At 40.1% G+C, this 16,061-nt stretch overlaps 1 protein-coding gene across 1 annotated transcript in view; it reads right to left on the bottom strand.

Moving 5' to 3' along the window:
* The window catches only part of LOC110203408 (bone morphogenetic protein receptor type-1B-like), a 62,103-nt gene that overhangs the window by 34,729 nt on the left and 11,313 nt on the right, over positions 1–16,061 (bottom strand). Inside the window, exons 4-5 of the mRNA XM_078149099.1 lie at positions 10,777–10,873; positions 9,033–9,171 (exon numbers count right to left, since the gene is read on the bottom strand). Coding sequence (XP_078005225.1) covers positions 9,033–9,171; positions 10,777–10,873 — 236 coding nt within the window. The remainder of the gene's footprint in view (positions 1–9,032; positions 9,172–10,776; positions 10,874–16,061) is intronic.

Raw genomic sequence — 16,061 nt, 5'->3', positions numbered from 1 at the left:
AGAAACCACATGATCTCAATAGATGCAAAAAGCTTTTGATAAAATACAACACCCATTCCTATTAAAAACACTAGAAAGCATAGGTATAAATGGAGTCTTCCTTAAAATAATAAATAGCATATATCTAAAACCTTCAGCAAGCATTATATGTAATGGGGACAGGCTAGAAGCATTTCCAATAAGATCGGGGGTGAAACAAGGATGTCCATTATCACCACTGTTATTCAATATTGTACTGGAAACCTTAGCTTTAGCAATAAGAGAAGAAAAAGAAATTGAAGGCATTAGAATAGGCAAAGAAGAAACAAAGCTATCACTCTTTGCAGATGACATGATGATATACTTAGAGAATCCTAGAGAATCAAGTAAAAAACTACTTGAAATAATAAACAACTTTAGCAAAGTTGCAGGCTATAAAATAAACCCACATAAATCATCAGCATTTCTATATATTACCAACAAAGCCCAACAGCAAGAGATAGAAAGAGAAATCCCATTTAAACTTACTGTAGACATTATAAAATATTTAGGAGTCTACCTCCTGAAACAAACCCAGGAACTCTATGAACACAATTACAAAACACTTTTCACACAAACAAAATCAGATCTAAATAATTGGAAAAACATCAGTTGCTCATGGGTAGGCCGAGCTAATATAATAAAAATGACAATCCTACCTAAGCCAATTTACTTATTCAGTGCTATACCAATCAAACTACCAAAAAGTTCTTTTATAGACTTAGAAAACATTTTAACAAGATTCATTTGGAAAAACAAAAGGTCCAGAATATCAAAGGAACTAATGAAAAGAAATGCAGGGGAAGGTGGCCTAGCAATTCCAGATCTTCAATTGTATCATAAAGCAGCAATCATCAAAACTGCTTGGTACTGGCTAAGAAATAGGGAGGTGGATCAGTGGAATAGGTTAAATATGCAAGACACAGTAGTCAATGGCTATAGTAACCTATTATTTGATAAACCCAAAGACCCCAGCTTCTGGGATAAGAACCCACTCTTTGAAAAAAACTGCTGGGAAAACTGGAAAAGAGTATGGCAGAAACTAGGCATAGACACAAATCTCACACCATATACCAAAATAAAGTCAAAATGGGCTCAGCACTTACATATAAAGGCTGATACCATAAGTAAACTGGAGAACAAGGAATAGTTTACCTATCAGATCTATGGAGAACAGAAGAATTCATGACCAAACAGGAGATAGAGAACATTATGAAAAGCAAAATGGATCATTTTGATTACATTAAATTGAAATGTTTGTGCACAAACAAACCCAGTGCAACTAAGATTAGAGGAAGGTAGAAAATTGGGAAAGAATTTTTACAACCAGTCTCTCTGATACAGGCCTCATTTCTAAAATATATAGAGAATTAAGACCAATTTATATGAACACAAGCCATTCCCCAATTGATAAATGGTCAAAGGATATGAACAGGCAGTTCTCAGATGAAGAAATTAAAGCCATCTACAGTCATATGAAAAAATGCTCTAAATCGTTATAGATTAGAGAAATGCAAATCAAAACAACTCTGAGGTACCACATCACACCTATCAGATTGGCCAACACGACAAAACAGGAAAATGATAAATGTTGGGGAGGATGTGGGAAAATTGGAACGCTAAGACATTGCTGGTGGAGTTGCAAAATGATCCAACCATTTTGGAGAACAATTTGGAACTATGCCCAAAGGGCTACAAAAGTGTGCATCCCCTTTGACCCAGCAATAGCACTTCTAGGGCTCTATCCCAAAGAGATCAAACAAATGGGAAAAGGACCCACATGTACAAAAATATTCATAGCAGCTCTTTTTGTGGTGGCAAAGAATTGGAAATTGAGAGGATGCCCATCATCGGGGAATGGCTGAGCAAGTTGTGGTATATGAATGTAACGGAATACTATTGTGCTATAAGAAATGATGAACAGGCTGACTTCAGAAAAACATGGAAAGACTTATTTGGTCTGATGCTGAGTGAAGTGAGCACAACCAAGAGGACTTTCTACTCAATAACAGCCACATTATGCAACGACGAACATTGTTAAACTGAACTCTTCTCAGCATTACAAGGATCTCAGATATCTCCAGAGGCCTCAGGATGGAAAATGCTGTCCACATCCAAAGAAAGAACTATGGAAATCGAATCGCTATCACTTATTTTTACCTTCTGCTGAGTTTTGTTTCGTCTTTCTGATGGTTCCTCCTATTGGTTTTAGTTTTTACTTACAACTTCACGAATGTGAAAATATGTTTAATGGTATGTAAATGTAAAGCCTATGTCAGATTGTGTGCCATCTTGGGAGGGTTGGGGGGGCAAGGGAGAAAAATTTTCAACTCTAAAGCATATGGAAAAAAAATTTTTTTAAATTAAATTTAAAAAAAAGAAAAGAAAAAAGAAAACCACCAGGTGCCTCAGCACTCTACCACAAAGGAATCTCTCAGTGAATTAGTGGAAATGAGGGAGAAAACACTGCAGGGGGCCCCAGAAAGATAAACACCCTGCAGCACCCATCTAAAAGGAGCTGAAGAAAGCTAAAGGAAAGGAAAAGCAGGCAACCTAGAATTGCCTGAAAGTTCCAGTCTTGCTGATTCCAGCCCAATACAAGGTAAGCTGCCAGAAACCTACAGCCTCCAATTCCCAGCATAAGAGGCCCCAGCAGGCAAAGACAGTGACCAAGACCTAGGCTCCCAACACAAGAAGCTTGGGTCAGTACCCTCTGTTCCACAGCAGGAGAGCTCAATCTCTTTAAAGGCCAGAAAATAAAGAAACACCATAAGTAAAAAGAAAAGTACCACAGATTCATATTAGGAGAAGAGTGAAGATCAAGACAGAAATTCTGAAGAGGACAACATTGTCAACAAACCCACATCTGCAACCTCAAAAGGGAATATGAACTGGTCTGAAGCCCAAAAAGCCTTCTTCGAAGAGGTCAAGAAGGATTTTAATACTCAAATGAGAGAGTTTGTAGAAGAGTCCTTCAAAAGTACAATTGGCCAATTGGAAAAAAAGTACACTGAAGAAAACAAGTCCCTAAAAAAACACAAAACTGCCCTGAAGTCCTAGAACCAGCAGGTAAAATAACCATGGGAAGAATATACCGCTCACCACTTGAAAGAGATCCCAAATTGAAAACACCAAGGAATGTAATAGCAAAATTCCAAAATTACCACATGAAAGAGAAGGTGCTGCAACCAGCCAGAAAGAAACAGTTTAAATATCATGGAACCACACTCAGGATTACACAGGACCTTGCAGCTTCTACATTAAAAGAGCACAGGGCATGGAACATGATATTCCATAAGGCAAAGGAGCTGGGATTGCAGCCAAGGATCAACTACCCTGCAAAAATGAGCATGATTTTTCAAGGAAGGAGATGGATATTCAATGAAATAGGGGACTTCCAAACCTTCCTGACAAAAAGACCAGAGCTCAACAAAAAATTTGATCTTCAAGTACAAGATTCAAGAAAGAAGTAAAAAGGTAAATGGGACAGAAAGATACAAAATGTTGTTAATAAGGGTGGACTGTTTACATCCCTACAAGGGAAGATAACACTTGCAACTCTTGAGAACTCTATTGTTATTACACCAGGTTAAATGAGTACACATAAAGGGGGTGATATTAGTTGACTTTGATGTAATGATAAAAAAAAAAAATCTAATGGAGTGGGTTAAATGGATCCAAGTAAGTGGATTAGTCTGATCTTAGAAAATGTACTGAGAAAGGAGGAGGTAGACAAGGGTAAATCACATTACAAGAAAAGACAGAAAATCCTATTACAGCAGAGGGAAAGAAGGGAGGGGGAGTGAGCATTGTTTGAACCTTACTCTCATCAGATTTGGCTGAAGAAGGGAATAACGTAATCAGTTAGGTATAGAAATCTAACTTGCCCTATAGGCAGTAGGAGGAAAAAGGGGAAAGAAAAGGGAGGGGGGATAGAAGGGAGGGAAGAAGCAGTTAAGGGTAAAGGGGAAGAAAAGGGAAAGGGACAATAGAAGGGAGGAGGGACTGAAGGAGGTGGTGGTCAAAAGCAAAACACCAGTGAGGGAAGGAAAGGAGAAAGAAAAGCATAAATGGGGGGGAGGGGGGAAGATGGAGACTAAGACACAGATAGCAATCATAGCTGTGAGAGTCGAATCGCTATCTTTTTTTCCCTCTTCTGTTGAGTTTTGTTTCCTCTTTCGGATGGTTCCTCCTATGGGTTTTAATTCTTACTTACAACTTCAGTAATGTGAAAATGTTTAATAGGAATGTAAATGTACAGCCTATATCAGATTGTGCGTCGTCTTGGGGAGGGTGATAGGGAGGAAGGGGGAGGAAAATCTTAAACTCAAAGCATATGGAAGTGATTGTTGATAAATCAAAAGAAATTAAGAAAAGAAATTTAAAAAAGAAAGAAAGAAAAATGGATGTGCGTGTAGGTACAGAATTTCAGAGTTGAAAGGGACTTCAGCAGTCGTCTAGGTCCAACTCAGACACAAGAAGAATCCCCGTTATAACATGTCCAATGAGGGGTCATCTGGTCTCTCCTTCCAAGAAGGGGAAACTGACCATCTCATAGGGCAGCCCATCTCTGTTTTCAGAAAGCATGAATGTTTCAGATGTTTTTCCTAAACTCAAGCCTAAACTTGCCTCTCTCCATGTGCACTGCTCCTGGTTCTACCCTCTGGGGCCCAACAAACATATCTTAAATCCCAATTCCACATGACAGCCCTTCAAATACTGGAAGGCAATTATCATGTGCCCCCTGAATCTTCTCCAAGCTAATCATCCCTACTTCTTTCACGTTCTTGACTCCTGGCTCTTCAACGCCTTGGTCATCTTCTGAACACTCCAGTTTGTCAAGCTCAATTCTGAGCAAAGCACCTGAGGAGGTGGAGCCAAGATGGCAGAGTGAAAGCAGCGACGTGCTTGAGCTCTCCCCCAAACCCCTCCAAATACTCATAAAAAATGGCTCTAAACAAATTCTAAAGCAGCAGAACCCACAAAATGAGTGAAAAAAATTTCCAGCCCAAGACAACCTGGATGATTGATCAGAAAGCTGTATCGTGGTGGGCTGGGAGTGGAGCGCAGCGCGGCGTGGGCACGCAGGCCGCAGCAAACCTGGAGCAGGCCTCAGAGGACTGAATCGCCGGCAGCTGTAGAGGTTTCCAGACTCCTCAATCCACCAATGCCAAAGACAACTTAGAAGGTCAGTGGGAAAAGTCTGTTTCTGTCGGTGGTCAGAGAGGAAGGCGGGGTTTCAGCTCCATTCCCCAAGAGCCTGGCCCTGGGTGGGGGGGCAGCTGCTTCCTGAGCTTCCAACCCACAGACTAAGGGGGAATCCAGTGGCTGATCAGAGAGGGATTGCAGGGATCTCTTTGCCAGTGCTGAGGCAGGAATCTCTTGCTTTGCCCATGTTCGGATCTGGGTCACAGTTCTGGGCGGCAGTGCTGGGGTGAGGAGGAGCACTGGCATGGTGGAGCTTGGAGTGGCTGTGGAGAGGAGCCCCTCCTCACAGTTATACGACAGAAAGGAGTACTTGTGGTCACAGGCCAGGAAAGGAGTAAACACCTCGCCCCTTATCATACCACCTTGGAAGAACTGAAAATTTACAGGTCCCTACAAGTAGCTCTGAAAACAGCTGTACAAACCCCTGAAGCTTGGGATAGTACATTCTCCACACTGGAAGCAGACTCTTACCTTAACAAGGAGTTTAAAACTCAAGTAATTGGCCGGGATCATGAGCAAGCAGCGCAAAAAGAGTCAGACTATATTATCTTACTTCGGTGAAAAAGAAGATCAAAATATGCGACCAGGAGAAGACAACAAAGTCAAAGCTCCCACATCCAAAGCCTCCAAGAAAAATATGAATCAGTCCCAGGCCTTGGAAGAGCTCAGAAGGGATTTTGAGAAGCAAGTAAGGGAAGTAGAGGAAAAACTGGGAAGAGAAATGAGACTGATGCAAGCAAATCATGAAAAACAAGTCAACAGCTTGCTAAAGGAGACCCAAAAAAATACTGAAGAAAACACCACCTTAAAAAATAGCCTAACCCATAGAGAAATGCAAATCAAAACAACTCTGAGGTACCACATCACACCTGTCAGATTGGCCAACATGAGAAAACAGGAAAATGATAAACGTTGGAGAAGAGGTGGGGAAATTGGAACGCTAGTACATTGCTGGTGGAGTTGTGAAATGATCCAACCATTTCAGAGAACAATTTGGAACTATGCCCAAAGGGCTACAAAAGTGTGCATCCCCTTTGACCCAGCAATAGCACTTCTAGGGCTCTATCCCAAAGAGATCAAACAAATGGGAAAAGGACCCACATGTACAAAAATATTCATAGCAGCTCTTTTTGTGGTGGCAAAGAATTGGAAATTGAGAGGATGCCCATCCATCGGGGAATGGCTGAGCAAGTTGTGGTGTATGAATGTAACGGAATACTTTTGTGCTGTGAGAAATGATGAACAGGCTGACTTCAGAAAAACCTGGAAAGACTTATATGGTCTGATGCTGAGTGAAGTGAGCAGAACCAAGAGGCCTCTGTACACAAAAACAGCCACGTTATGCAATGACTAATATTGTTAAACTGAACCCTTCTCAGCATTACAAGGATCTCAGATATCTCCAGAGGCCTCAGGATGGAAAATGCTGTCCACATCCAAAGAAAGAACTATGGAAGTCGAATCGTGATCACTTATTTTTACCTTCTGTTGAGTTTTGTTTCATCTTTTTGATTTTTCCTCCTATTGGTTTTAATTTTTACTGACAACTTCACCAACGTGAAAATATGTTTAATGGGTATGTAAATGTAAAGCCTATATAAGATTGTGTGCCATCTTGGGGAGGGTTGGGGGAAGAAGGGGGAGAAAAATTTTCAACTCAAAAGCATATGGAAGTGATTGTTGATAAATCAAAATAAATGATAAAATTTAAAAAACAATAGCCTAACCCAAATGGCAAAAGAGGTCCAAAAAGCCAATGAGGAGAAGAATGCCCTAAAAAGCAAATTTGGCCAAATGGAAAAGGAAGTCCAAAAGCTCACTGAAGAAAATACTTCCTTGAAAATTAGAATACAGCAATTGGAAGATAGTGATTTTATGAGAAATCATGACACAGTAGAACAAATCCAAAAGAATGAAAAATTAGAAAACAATGTGAAATATCTCACTGAATAAAGCACGGGGAACCAAACACAGAGGACCCCTTGACAAGGTCGGGATGCACTGCAAATACCCTCTTCCTGGAAGCTCTGCACTTCTTAATGCAGCACGAGATCGAATGCCCTTTTTTGGGGCCCATCTGACTCTGCTGATCAGTACTGAGCTTGCAGTCCACCAATACTTTTTCAGAACTGGCTATTCTCACTACCACTACCCTCTACCCCTCTGACTGGAAGGCGGAGGGAGCCTAGATCTCCAAAACCTCCATGGAGGGAGAGGGCTCAGCACAGACATCTCTTCATTTCCCACTTGGCTGCACTACTTTAGGACTTCTCTACACTGCCAAGGGCATGGGACATCTTTCCACTCCTGCTTTTCAGCTTCCTTTTGTGTCAGGTCTTCCCTCATTAGATTAGAAGCTTCTTGAGGGAAAGGGCTATCTTTCTTTTTACGTATTTGTATCTTCAGCATGGTGCCTGGTACCTAATAGTTCTGAAAGTAATGTCTAATCCTTATTCCCGGATCTTCACAACAAGAGTAGGAGAAACTAATACAAAAAAAAAAATCTGGTAAAGCCTAACTAAAGTATATCCATAGCATTCTCCTCAATTACTAGTTAAGTAATCCCATCAAAAACGGAAATGAGGTTGCTACATTCCAGGCACAAGAACATCTGCGAACAGGCTTCAATCCTTATTAAGTTACAGCAGACGACAAATGAGAACGTGAGAGATTTTTGAAAAGAAGATTAGAGCAGCTCAGAGGGGACCGTGACTAACGATAGGTGCTACAGGCTAGAAATGAGCCGATGGAACCAATAAGTGTTCTCTAGAGCCATCTGGCAAAAGGACAAATGGCCCAATGTTTAAACATGAAAGTGAATTGTAAAAAAATTAAATAATGGTTAACACACTTTTAAATTTAATAAGGCAGTAGACCTAGAGGAGGTATCGTATAACACATAGATAGCTGGCCTTGGGGCATGAAAATCTGAGTTCAAGCCCTGCCTTTGACACACACTGGCTGAGTGACCCTGCTCACATCCCTTTACCTCCCAGTGCTTCAAGTAGCTCTTAAAAACTATTAGCTGCACAGCAAATGTTGACCTGCACCTATGAAATCACAGATCCAATTTAAACAGAATAAAGTGAAGACCTGGTAGTGTGCTACTCTACCCCAACAAGGTAAGAGAGAAATCCAGTTAAGGATAGAAAAGCCTGACCCCAATAATTACACATTGCTGCAAAAGGCAGGAAAACACTAGCTTCCATGCTTCATGGAGGATGCAGACTTTTTACTTTTAAACCTGTCCCATTCCCTGCCCTGTGAGCCCTAAGAATCTCTCCTGTGTTTCTCTCATTAAAGCAAGTACTTTGGATTCCCCACATATAGTCTCCAAGGTTGGCACCAATGACCATCAGAAAATCAGCCCTCTCCTAAAGGGAAAAGATATGGAATTCACTCTGAAATATGAGTCTTGAGGCTGAAACAATCCCAATGTGATGCTTGGAGAAGAATTACATGTGATCCTTTGGACGTAGGAAACATAGCCAAGAAGCAAGTAACGGAAGCCTTAGTGAATCCAGGGTGAATATGGTTCCACATGTAATACTTCCTAATCTGCTCATGATCAGAAGAGGCTAAAGTCTGGATTGTAATTCTACCCTTGCAATAAAAACCAAACAATCACATTACCCTCTAACTCAAGAGGTTATCAGTTAGGACTCTAACCGAGCTCCCGTCTCTCTAACCAAAGAGGATTCTTTCCCTGACCAATGCCCTCCTGCCTTCCCTACTAAACAGACACCGGGTGGTTCTTGCCATTTACAGAGGTTATGGTTTCAACTCTAACAGTATTCTCTTCCTACCAGTGGAGAAAGCCCTAATCTACTTCCTGAGTTCTGAGACTGTTCAATGAAATCTTTCAAGCGTTCCTCTGGAGGAATGTAAATCTCATCCTGGTGCAGTCTGATGCTGTGATGATGTCTTGCTTTTCGTCTCGTATACCTAAAGGTGTAAAGAGGAAATGTTACTTAGTTACCCAGGTACAGGAACAGGTGAAAACATGGCACAGAAGATGATTCACCACATTCACTTTGGCGCTTAAATCACTGACTCACAGTAGTCAATACAACGAGTCATAATTATTCCAAAGGAAATAATTTTATATTTCTTAACCAATCACCATCATTCACATTTTTCTCTTTTCCTAGAGTTCAGGATCAGACTTCAAAGTGTCTCTACTCAGTGACCTAAAGAATCGTTCCTAAAGAGAATAGATGTTTTGCTAACTTTGCAACTCACTTCCTGCACACCACTGACTTCTATGGAAGCTTGTACTCTATTCAGTATTATAACAATCCATTTGTTTTATACCTTACTTTCATACTGAGGGTAACAGAAGAGATCATATAGAGATCTAGAGATTCCTTTCAGAAATGAGCAAACTGAGGCCCCGGGAAACGAAATGTGACTCAGGGTCACAGGCACTGATTTTAAGCCGTGTGACTTCACAGCTGGTGCTGTTTTTGATGTTCCAAAATGCCTTCCTTCTGAAACGCCATCTGGTCCAATAGGTGCCTAAACAAGAATTCCCTTTTCTAATACTCAGGATGAGCGCTGATGCAGCTTTCACCTGAAAACCTCTAAAGTACAACCACTATCTCCAAAGGAAACCCATTCCATTTGGGGACAGTTGGGGAAATAAGTAGTAGAAAGCTTTTCCTTCTATGAAATCTAAATTGGCCTCACTGTATCTTCTGCTCATAGCTCCCAGTTCTAACCTCCGGGACCTAGTGAAGAAAGTCTGATCTCTTTTCCTCAATTGTCAGTTAAGCACCTGAAGACTGTTAAATCATCACTTAGTCCCCCACACATACAGACAAAGGCAGAAAATTTTAAAATGGGAAGAAGGACAAAAGACAATTCAACCCGCAATTAAGCTTTAAAAACATGTTTTACTTATAGTTTAATTTTCTCTGATTCCTAATAAAGACATGAATTAAATGACTTGAATTGTAATTTCTTATTTTTTAGAAAGCAAGAGTGGCTGGTGTTCGTAATAAGAGGGTTAGGTTGAAGGCAAGTAGTAGGAGCAACAGAATGCCTTGACAAGTTATCTACTGCCTCATCTAATAAAATCACTTTGATCTTATAAATGTATGTTTTAATAATCAGCAAAACTTTCCGAAAATATTCTTCAAATACATGGGGCATGGGAGAACAAATCTCACCTTTTTCTTACAATGAGAAAAGCTGAGTTCATTGACTAAGCTATTCTACCCAAAAAAGCCTGTGGTATTTCAACCTTCCTGCATGAAATAATACTTACAAGATAACAATGCAATTTCAACATCTTCCACTGTACACGTTCTTATAGCTTCCATTGATGTTACCATTGGGGCAGATATTAATAAATGGCAATAGGTTTTTTTAAAGAAAATATATACTTAAAATAGCTTCGCTATAACTAGAAATGAAGTATAATAGCTGGATTTTGCCCCAGGTAGTAAATGTGCAAATGAAACCTGACCTTACCCAAACACCTAGAGTATAGGCATTCGGAAGACACCTGCTACACAAAAGGGCTCTACTTACGTGTTGGAGACTTACCTGAAAAACCAGAACAGAATCAGAAGGATCAGAAGGAAGCTACAGACTGTCACAGATATCAGTATGGCCTTATGCTGTATGGATTCATCAGCAAATTCTAAAATAAAAGAAAATGGAGTCATAGCATGGAGATACCTTTAACTTCAAGTTCAAAGCCAAGCACTCTCTAAAGACTGCTTACTAGACTTGGGTTTGGGGGCAACTAGGTGGCGCAGTGGATAGAGCACCGGCCTTGCGGTCAAGAGGATCTGAGTTCAAATCCAGCTTCAGACACATAACACTCACTAGCTGTGTGGCCCTAGGCAAGTCACTTAACCCCAACTGCCTCGCCAAAAAAATTAAGAAAACAATAGATGGGTTTTTTGCAAGTTTTAAAAAGTCTTTCAATGTTTGATTTCAAAAGTAGCAAAACCAATCCTTTGCCCCTCGTCCCTGGGGGAGTTAATCCCTTCAGTTTTGTATCTCTGACATGGGGGGTGAAATGTCCTAACTGGGGTGAATGAGTGAGTGAATGCAAGTGAATACATACCCACTCTATCTAGCCAGCCCCACGCCATGTTCACATCCAGCTTCTTCTGGCAATGTCGGTGCTTCTGTCTCTAATCACCAAGAACATAACCGAAAAAGCTTCAAACTGAAAAGGGACTGGGCAGAGGTGGGGGGCAGGGGAGATTGCCTACGATATCCACTAAACTCTAGACTGTAGAGAGTACTTACAAACGAAAATAAAAGAACAGCAGTGAAGGTACCAGAAATTCACAGAAAACACAATCCAAGAATAAAGGCTGTAATACACTACCATAGTCCAAGGCACCACACCAAGAAAGGACCACAGTACGGTCAACATTAGTCATTAACTATCAACAGGCATCTACTAAGGCTCATAATGTGGCAGACATGGTGCTACATAGTGAGATACAAACATAAAAATGAAACAATCACTGCCTTTGAGGAGCTAATATTTGATTGGAGGAGATACCTCCTCCCACACAAACATGCATGCAAAAAACGTATAAAATAAGTACTAGGTAACTTTAAGTGGGGAGCGCACAACCATCTGAGGACATAAGAATAGGGTGTAGGTAGGAAGTGATGTTTGAATTAAGGTTTGAGAAAGACAAATGATTCTAAGACGACAACGTGACAATGGACAGCCTTCTAGGTACGGGGGAGAGCCAGGACAAAGGCAATGGTGCCGTGTGTCAGGAATGGCAAAAAGGCCACTCAGCTTGGACAGCAGAGGGTGAAAGGAGGGATAACCTATGTGAAGCCAAGGTTGTGAAGTACTTTAAAAGGTAAACAGTGATTTCCCACAACGTCATTCAGCATCACGTGAGTAGAAACAGAGAAGATGGGTGGTGGAAGACCCAAGAATGGGGTTTGGCAAGGTATGAGCATCAAGAAGACAAGGAGAAAGGTACTCGAAAGTACAGTGTGAAAAGCAACTGCTTAACTCTAGGTTGGAGATGGGGGAAGGAGAACTGTGAAATTAGAACAGAAGTGACTGCTGGAGAGACTCCTGAGGGGTGGAATAATTTGAGGTCCCAATGAGGATCGATAATAGGCTTAAGAGGAAGTAACAGAGAGATGAAATTTTAGGAGGTTTTAATCTAAAAAAAAGATTCTTTGGGGTTTTTGACTGTCGAACTGGAACACCTTTGGGTGATGGGGAGTTTCAGGGTTGATGCCATCAATACATCATACATACATGTGTGTATGTATGTACGTATACCTGAAATGGAGGAGAGAAGTAATCATGAGGGTTAAGAAAAATGAGAAAAGAAAGACTAGAGATTCTGACAAGGCATGAAATATATACTTTTTTTGATGATGCAATCAGGGTTAAGTGACTTGCCCAGGGTCAAACAGCTAATAAGTGTCAAGTGTCTGAGGCCACATTTGAACTCACGTCCTCCTGACTCCAAAGCCACAGAATTCCTAATTAATGTTGAGGAACACAGACATCTTTGTTACAAAATCAGCTCTTTCTTTTTTCAATTTCAATTTTCCTTCTGCCCAAAAGAAGATAGATTACACAGTATATGTTCAAAACAGAAAGAAGTCAAAACCACAATTACTTCTTATGATCAACATATGAACAAATAATATTGGGTTTCACTGCAACCAAATATTAGGAAATGTCTTCTGGAAATCCCCAGACTCATTGCCTGTCAGTGTAAATGGTGAATAGAGAAAACTGTGAGGCCTCTATTTTTTTTGCACTCCTCTGATCACCTTTTAGATTTATGAGAGCAACGAGATAAAAAAGTGCCTAAGGGGCTTGGGCTTTACTGTCATCTATTTGAAAAAAAAATTTAACACAAGACCAAGTTGACACTGCTTGTCCTATTATCCCTACGACTTTGCTTGTCTTCTCTCATAAATCAGTGATAGCCACCGATTGTTTCTGTTGCTCACACCCACCATGTTTGAATCTACCATAATCTGTTCTTCAGCCATTAACAATGTAAACATTCAAGACACTTGGTAGTAGCCCTTGAAAGGAGATACTCCTTGATACCTATACAGAAAATGATAGGACACAACTTACCGTGGTAGCTTATTTCTCTTACCTTGTCACTCCAACTATATGGTGAATTGAGAAGGAGAAGCCCCCATTGAGGTCCTGTTAACTATATTAGAGTAGATTTTACTAAGGACCTAACATGGTTTTAGGGCCCAAGAACAGTCTGTCAATGCAGATCTCTTGGAACCCTATCAGTTGTATTTCCCAAAACAAGAACATAATCTGTGCCTATTGCTTTTCTGTTTCCTCAAATATCAAGTGTTCTGTTTTACTTTGAATGCATGCGGAAGTGCTCTCTCTCTCTCTGTTAAATTCTGGAAATGATGAGTCAGGATCATTTAGAAAAACCCCACCAAAAACAAATGTATCTTTGGAACATCATTCCCTATCACCGACACAGCCAAAGAGCCGAGGCTGTGATCAGCAGATTCAGGAGCTGTGCAAGGCAGAGATAAAGACATAAATGCTGCTCGTACTCTGTTAAATTTAATAAGCAATTGAAAAACTGTACAGAATGGAAATTCAAGATTTTGTATACCATTCGATTCTTCATACATGTTTAAGTATACATGTGTGTATACATATATATACATGTTGTACACATGCTATACACACTATAATGTTTGCATTTGTGGATGATTGCTAATTTCATAGTAAAAAAGAAAAAAATTTAAAAACAAAAGAAATAAAAAGTAAAACAACTCAACTATTCACACCAATATTCTACCTCAGAATCCTGTGTGGTTAGAAACGGGAACGATCATAATTGTTGTCAATGTTTTCCAGACAGAAATGTAACAGTACTTAATGGAATAAATATACATCAGGGGCATAACACTGAGCTAGACTGGAAGGAAGATTTGGAGACTAATCTTTCAATGTGCTACCACATTATTCTTCTATCTGTATTACAGCGGCCGTGGCAAGAGTATATGAGCAGAGTTCGTTTAAGCCTCTACTGAGAGAATTTCATTTGTTGTTGGGAATATCTTTATTTTGTGTTAGGTAGCAGTTTTAACAGATCCAGGTAGGAAGTGAAGCTTTTAAAAATACATATTTTCTACAGTGTGGATATCCAAGAAGAAAAAGTATAAGAGTTGTTTTCCTGAAAATGAGATTGTCTCCTTTAAGGGTAAGTGATTTGTCCAAGTTTACACAGCCAGGATCCATCTATGGGACACATGCTGAAGGTCCCCAGACACTCCTCCCCACTGTCTTTGCAAAGAACATTATAAAATAGTCATCTCTAGATTTAAACTCTTATCTGCATATTTCTAATAATCACTTACCTGAAGAGATTAGACATTCTATATAGCTGAATTAGGGAAAACTGGTAGGAAGTGGAGGGTGAGAATCTTTCAAACGGTTCTCACGTTTTCTCCCTAACCTTGAGCCATCACGTTTTGAAACTGCTTTGTAAGAATGCGCATTTTCCATGCGTTAACATGTCAAAGCAAAACTAAATGATTTTGGAAGGCTGATGTCCTTACAACCCCATCAAACTATTTCATTTTCCCCTAAATTTCTAGGAAATAATGATGTTAGCTTGGTAAAAGAGTCAATGCTGAAATCTGAGTCTAGAAGGCTCAGTGCCCACATCCAACCACATTATTCATCCAATATTTGGCTTGTGCACTCATTGCTTAATGCTGCAAACAGAAGTCAGACTAAATCAGAAGGGACATCTTTGGCCTTTCTCGCCTGCTGCAGCAGATCTCCAACTGCATCATGTATCAGTCACAGTAAGAGTCACATTTGATTGAATAATTGTTATTCTTTGCTTTATTTTCCGGAAGGACTAGATGTTATAAATCCTCTAAAGGATGCGACTCATTCTCTTCGATGAAATATAAGCCATTTTCTCCAGTGACCTCTCTTCTCCACAAATGATTAAAGATTTCTTCATACCTAGTTTATACCTATTGCTGAGTAATTGATTTAAAGGACAGCCAGCTATCTAATTTGTGAGTTTGAGTAATTATGTAACTTAATCAAAGAAATTCATCCCATGATAAAGTTTTTAGAGAATAAAACATTGTGTAAATTAAACTAATTTGGATTAAGAGGTCCAGGGCACTCTTCTTACCTAGGCATCTGCCTTATCCCTAAGCTACAACTGAATTCAAAAACCTGTGAGAGGTTCTTCAAAGAGGAGAGCACCCCCCATACCTAACTGTGCTCACAATTACTGAGCAGATACTTTCCACCTTTTTTTAAAAAATGGCAATTACTGTCCTGAGACAGAAAATCAGTTGGGAAGCTACTTTTGTCTCATTACTACCTCTTTAAATTAAATTTTACCTCACTTATGGAGAGGTTGTAGAGAAACAGGTACCCTAAGACTCAATTATGGTAGAACTATAAACTTGGATGATCTTTTCAGAGAATAGTATGATAGTAAAAGTTATACCAATATGGGGCAGCTTGGTGGAGCACTGGATAGAGCTCTGGCCTTGGAATCAGGACCTGAGTTCAAATCTGGCCTCAGACACTTGACACTTACTAGCTGTGTGACCCTGGGCAAGTCAGTTAACCCCACTACCTCACCAAAAAAAAGAAAAGAAAGAAAAGAAAGGGCAACACTGGTGGAGAAGGATAATGATGCAAGGCTACTGCCATCTTCCCTTTAGGAGACAGTAAAGAGTAAAACTAAACAAAGTCATCCAAAAGTACTTGGAACAAAGGCGACAACAAAAGAAAGACGGAAAAAACCGGAGACTGTTTTCCCAAAATTATTTTCACGATCTAACTATGACTG

The sequence above is a fragment of the Phascolarctos cinereus genome, unplaced genomic scaffold, assembly GCF_003287225.1.
Source record: "Phascolarctos cinereus isolate Bilbo 61053 unplaced genomic scaffold, phaCin_HiC Scaffold_2;HRSCAF=192, whole genome shotgun sequence".
Taxonomy (NCBI): domain Eukaryota; kingdom Metazoa; phylum Chordata; class Mammalia; order Diprotodontia; family Phascolarctidae; genus Phascolarctos; species Phascolarctos cinereus.
Note: the sequence above shows the minus strand (reverse complement) of the source record. Positions and strands in the feature narration are given on the sequence as shown.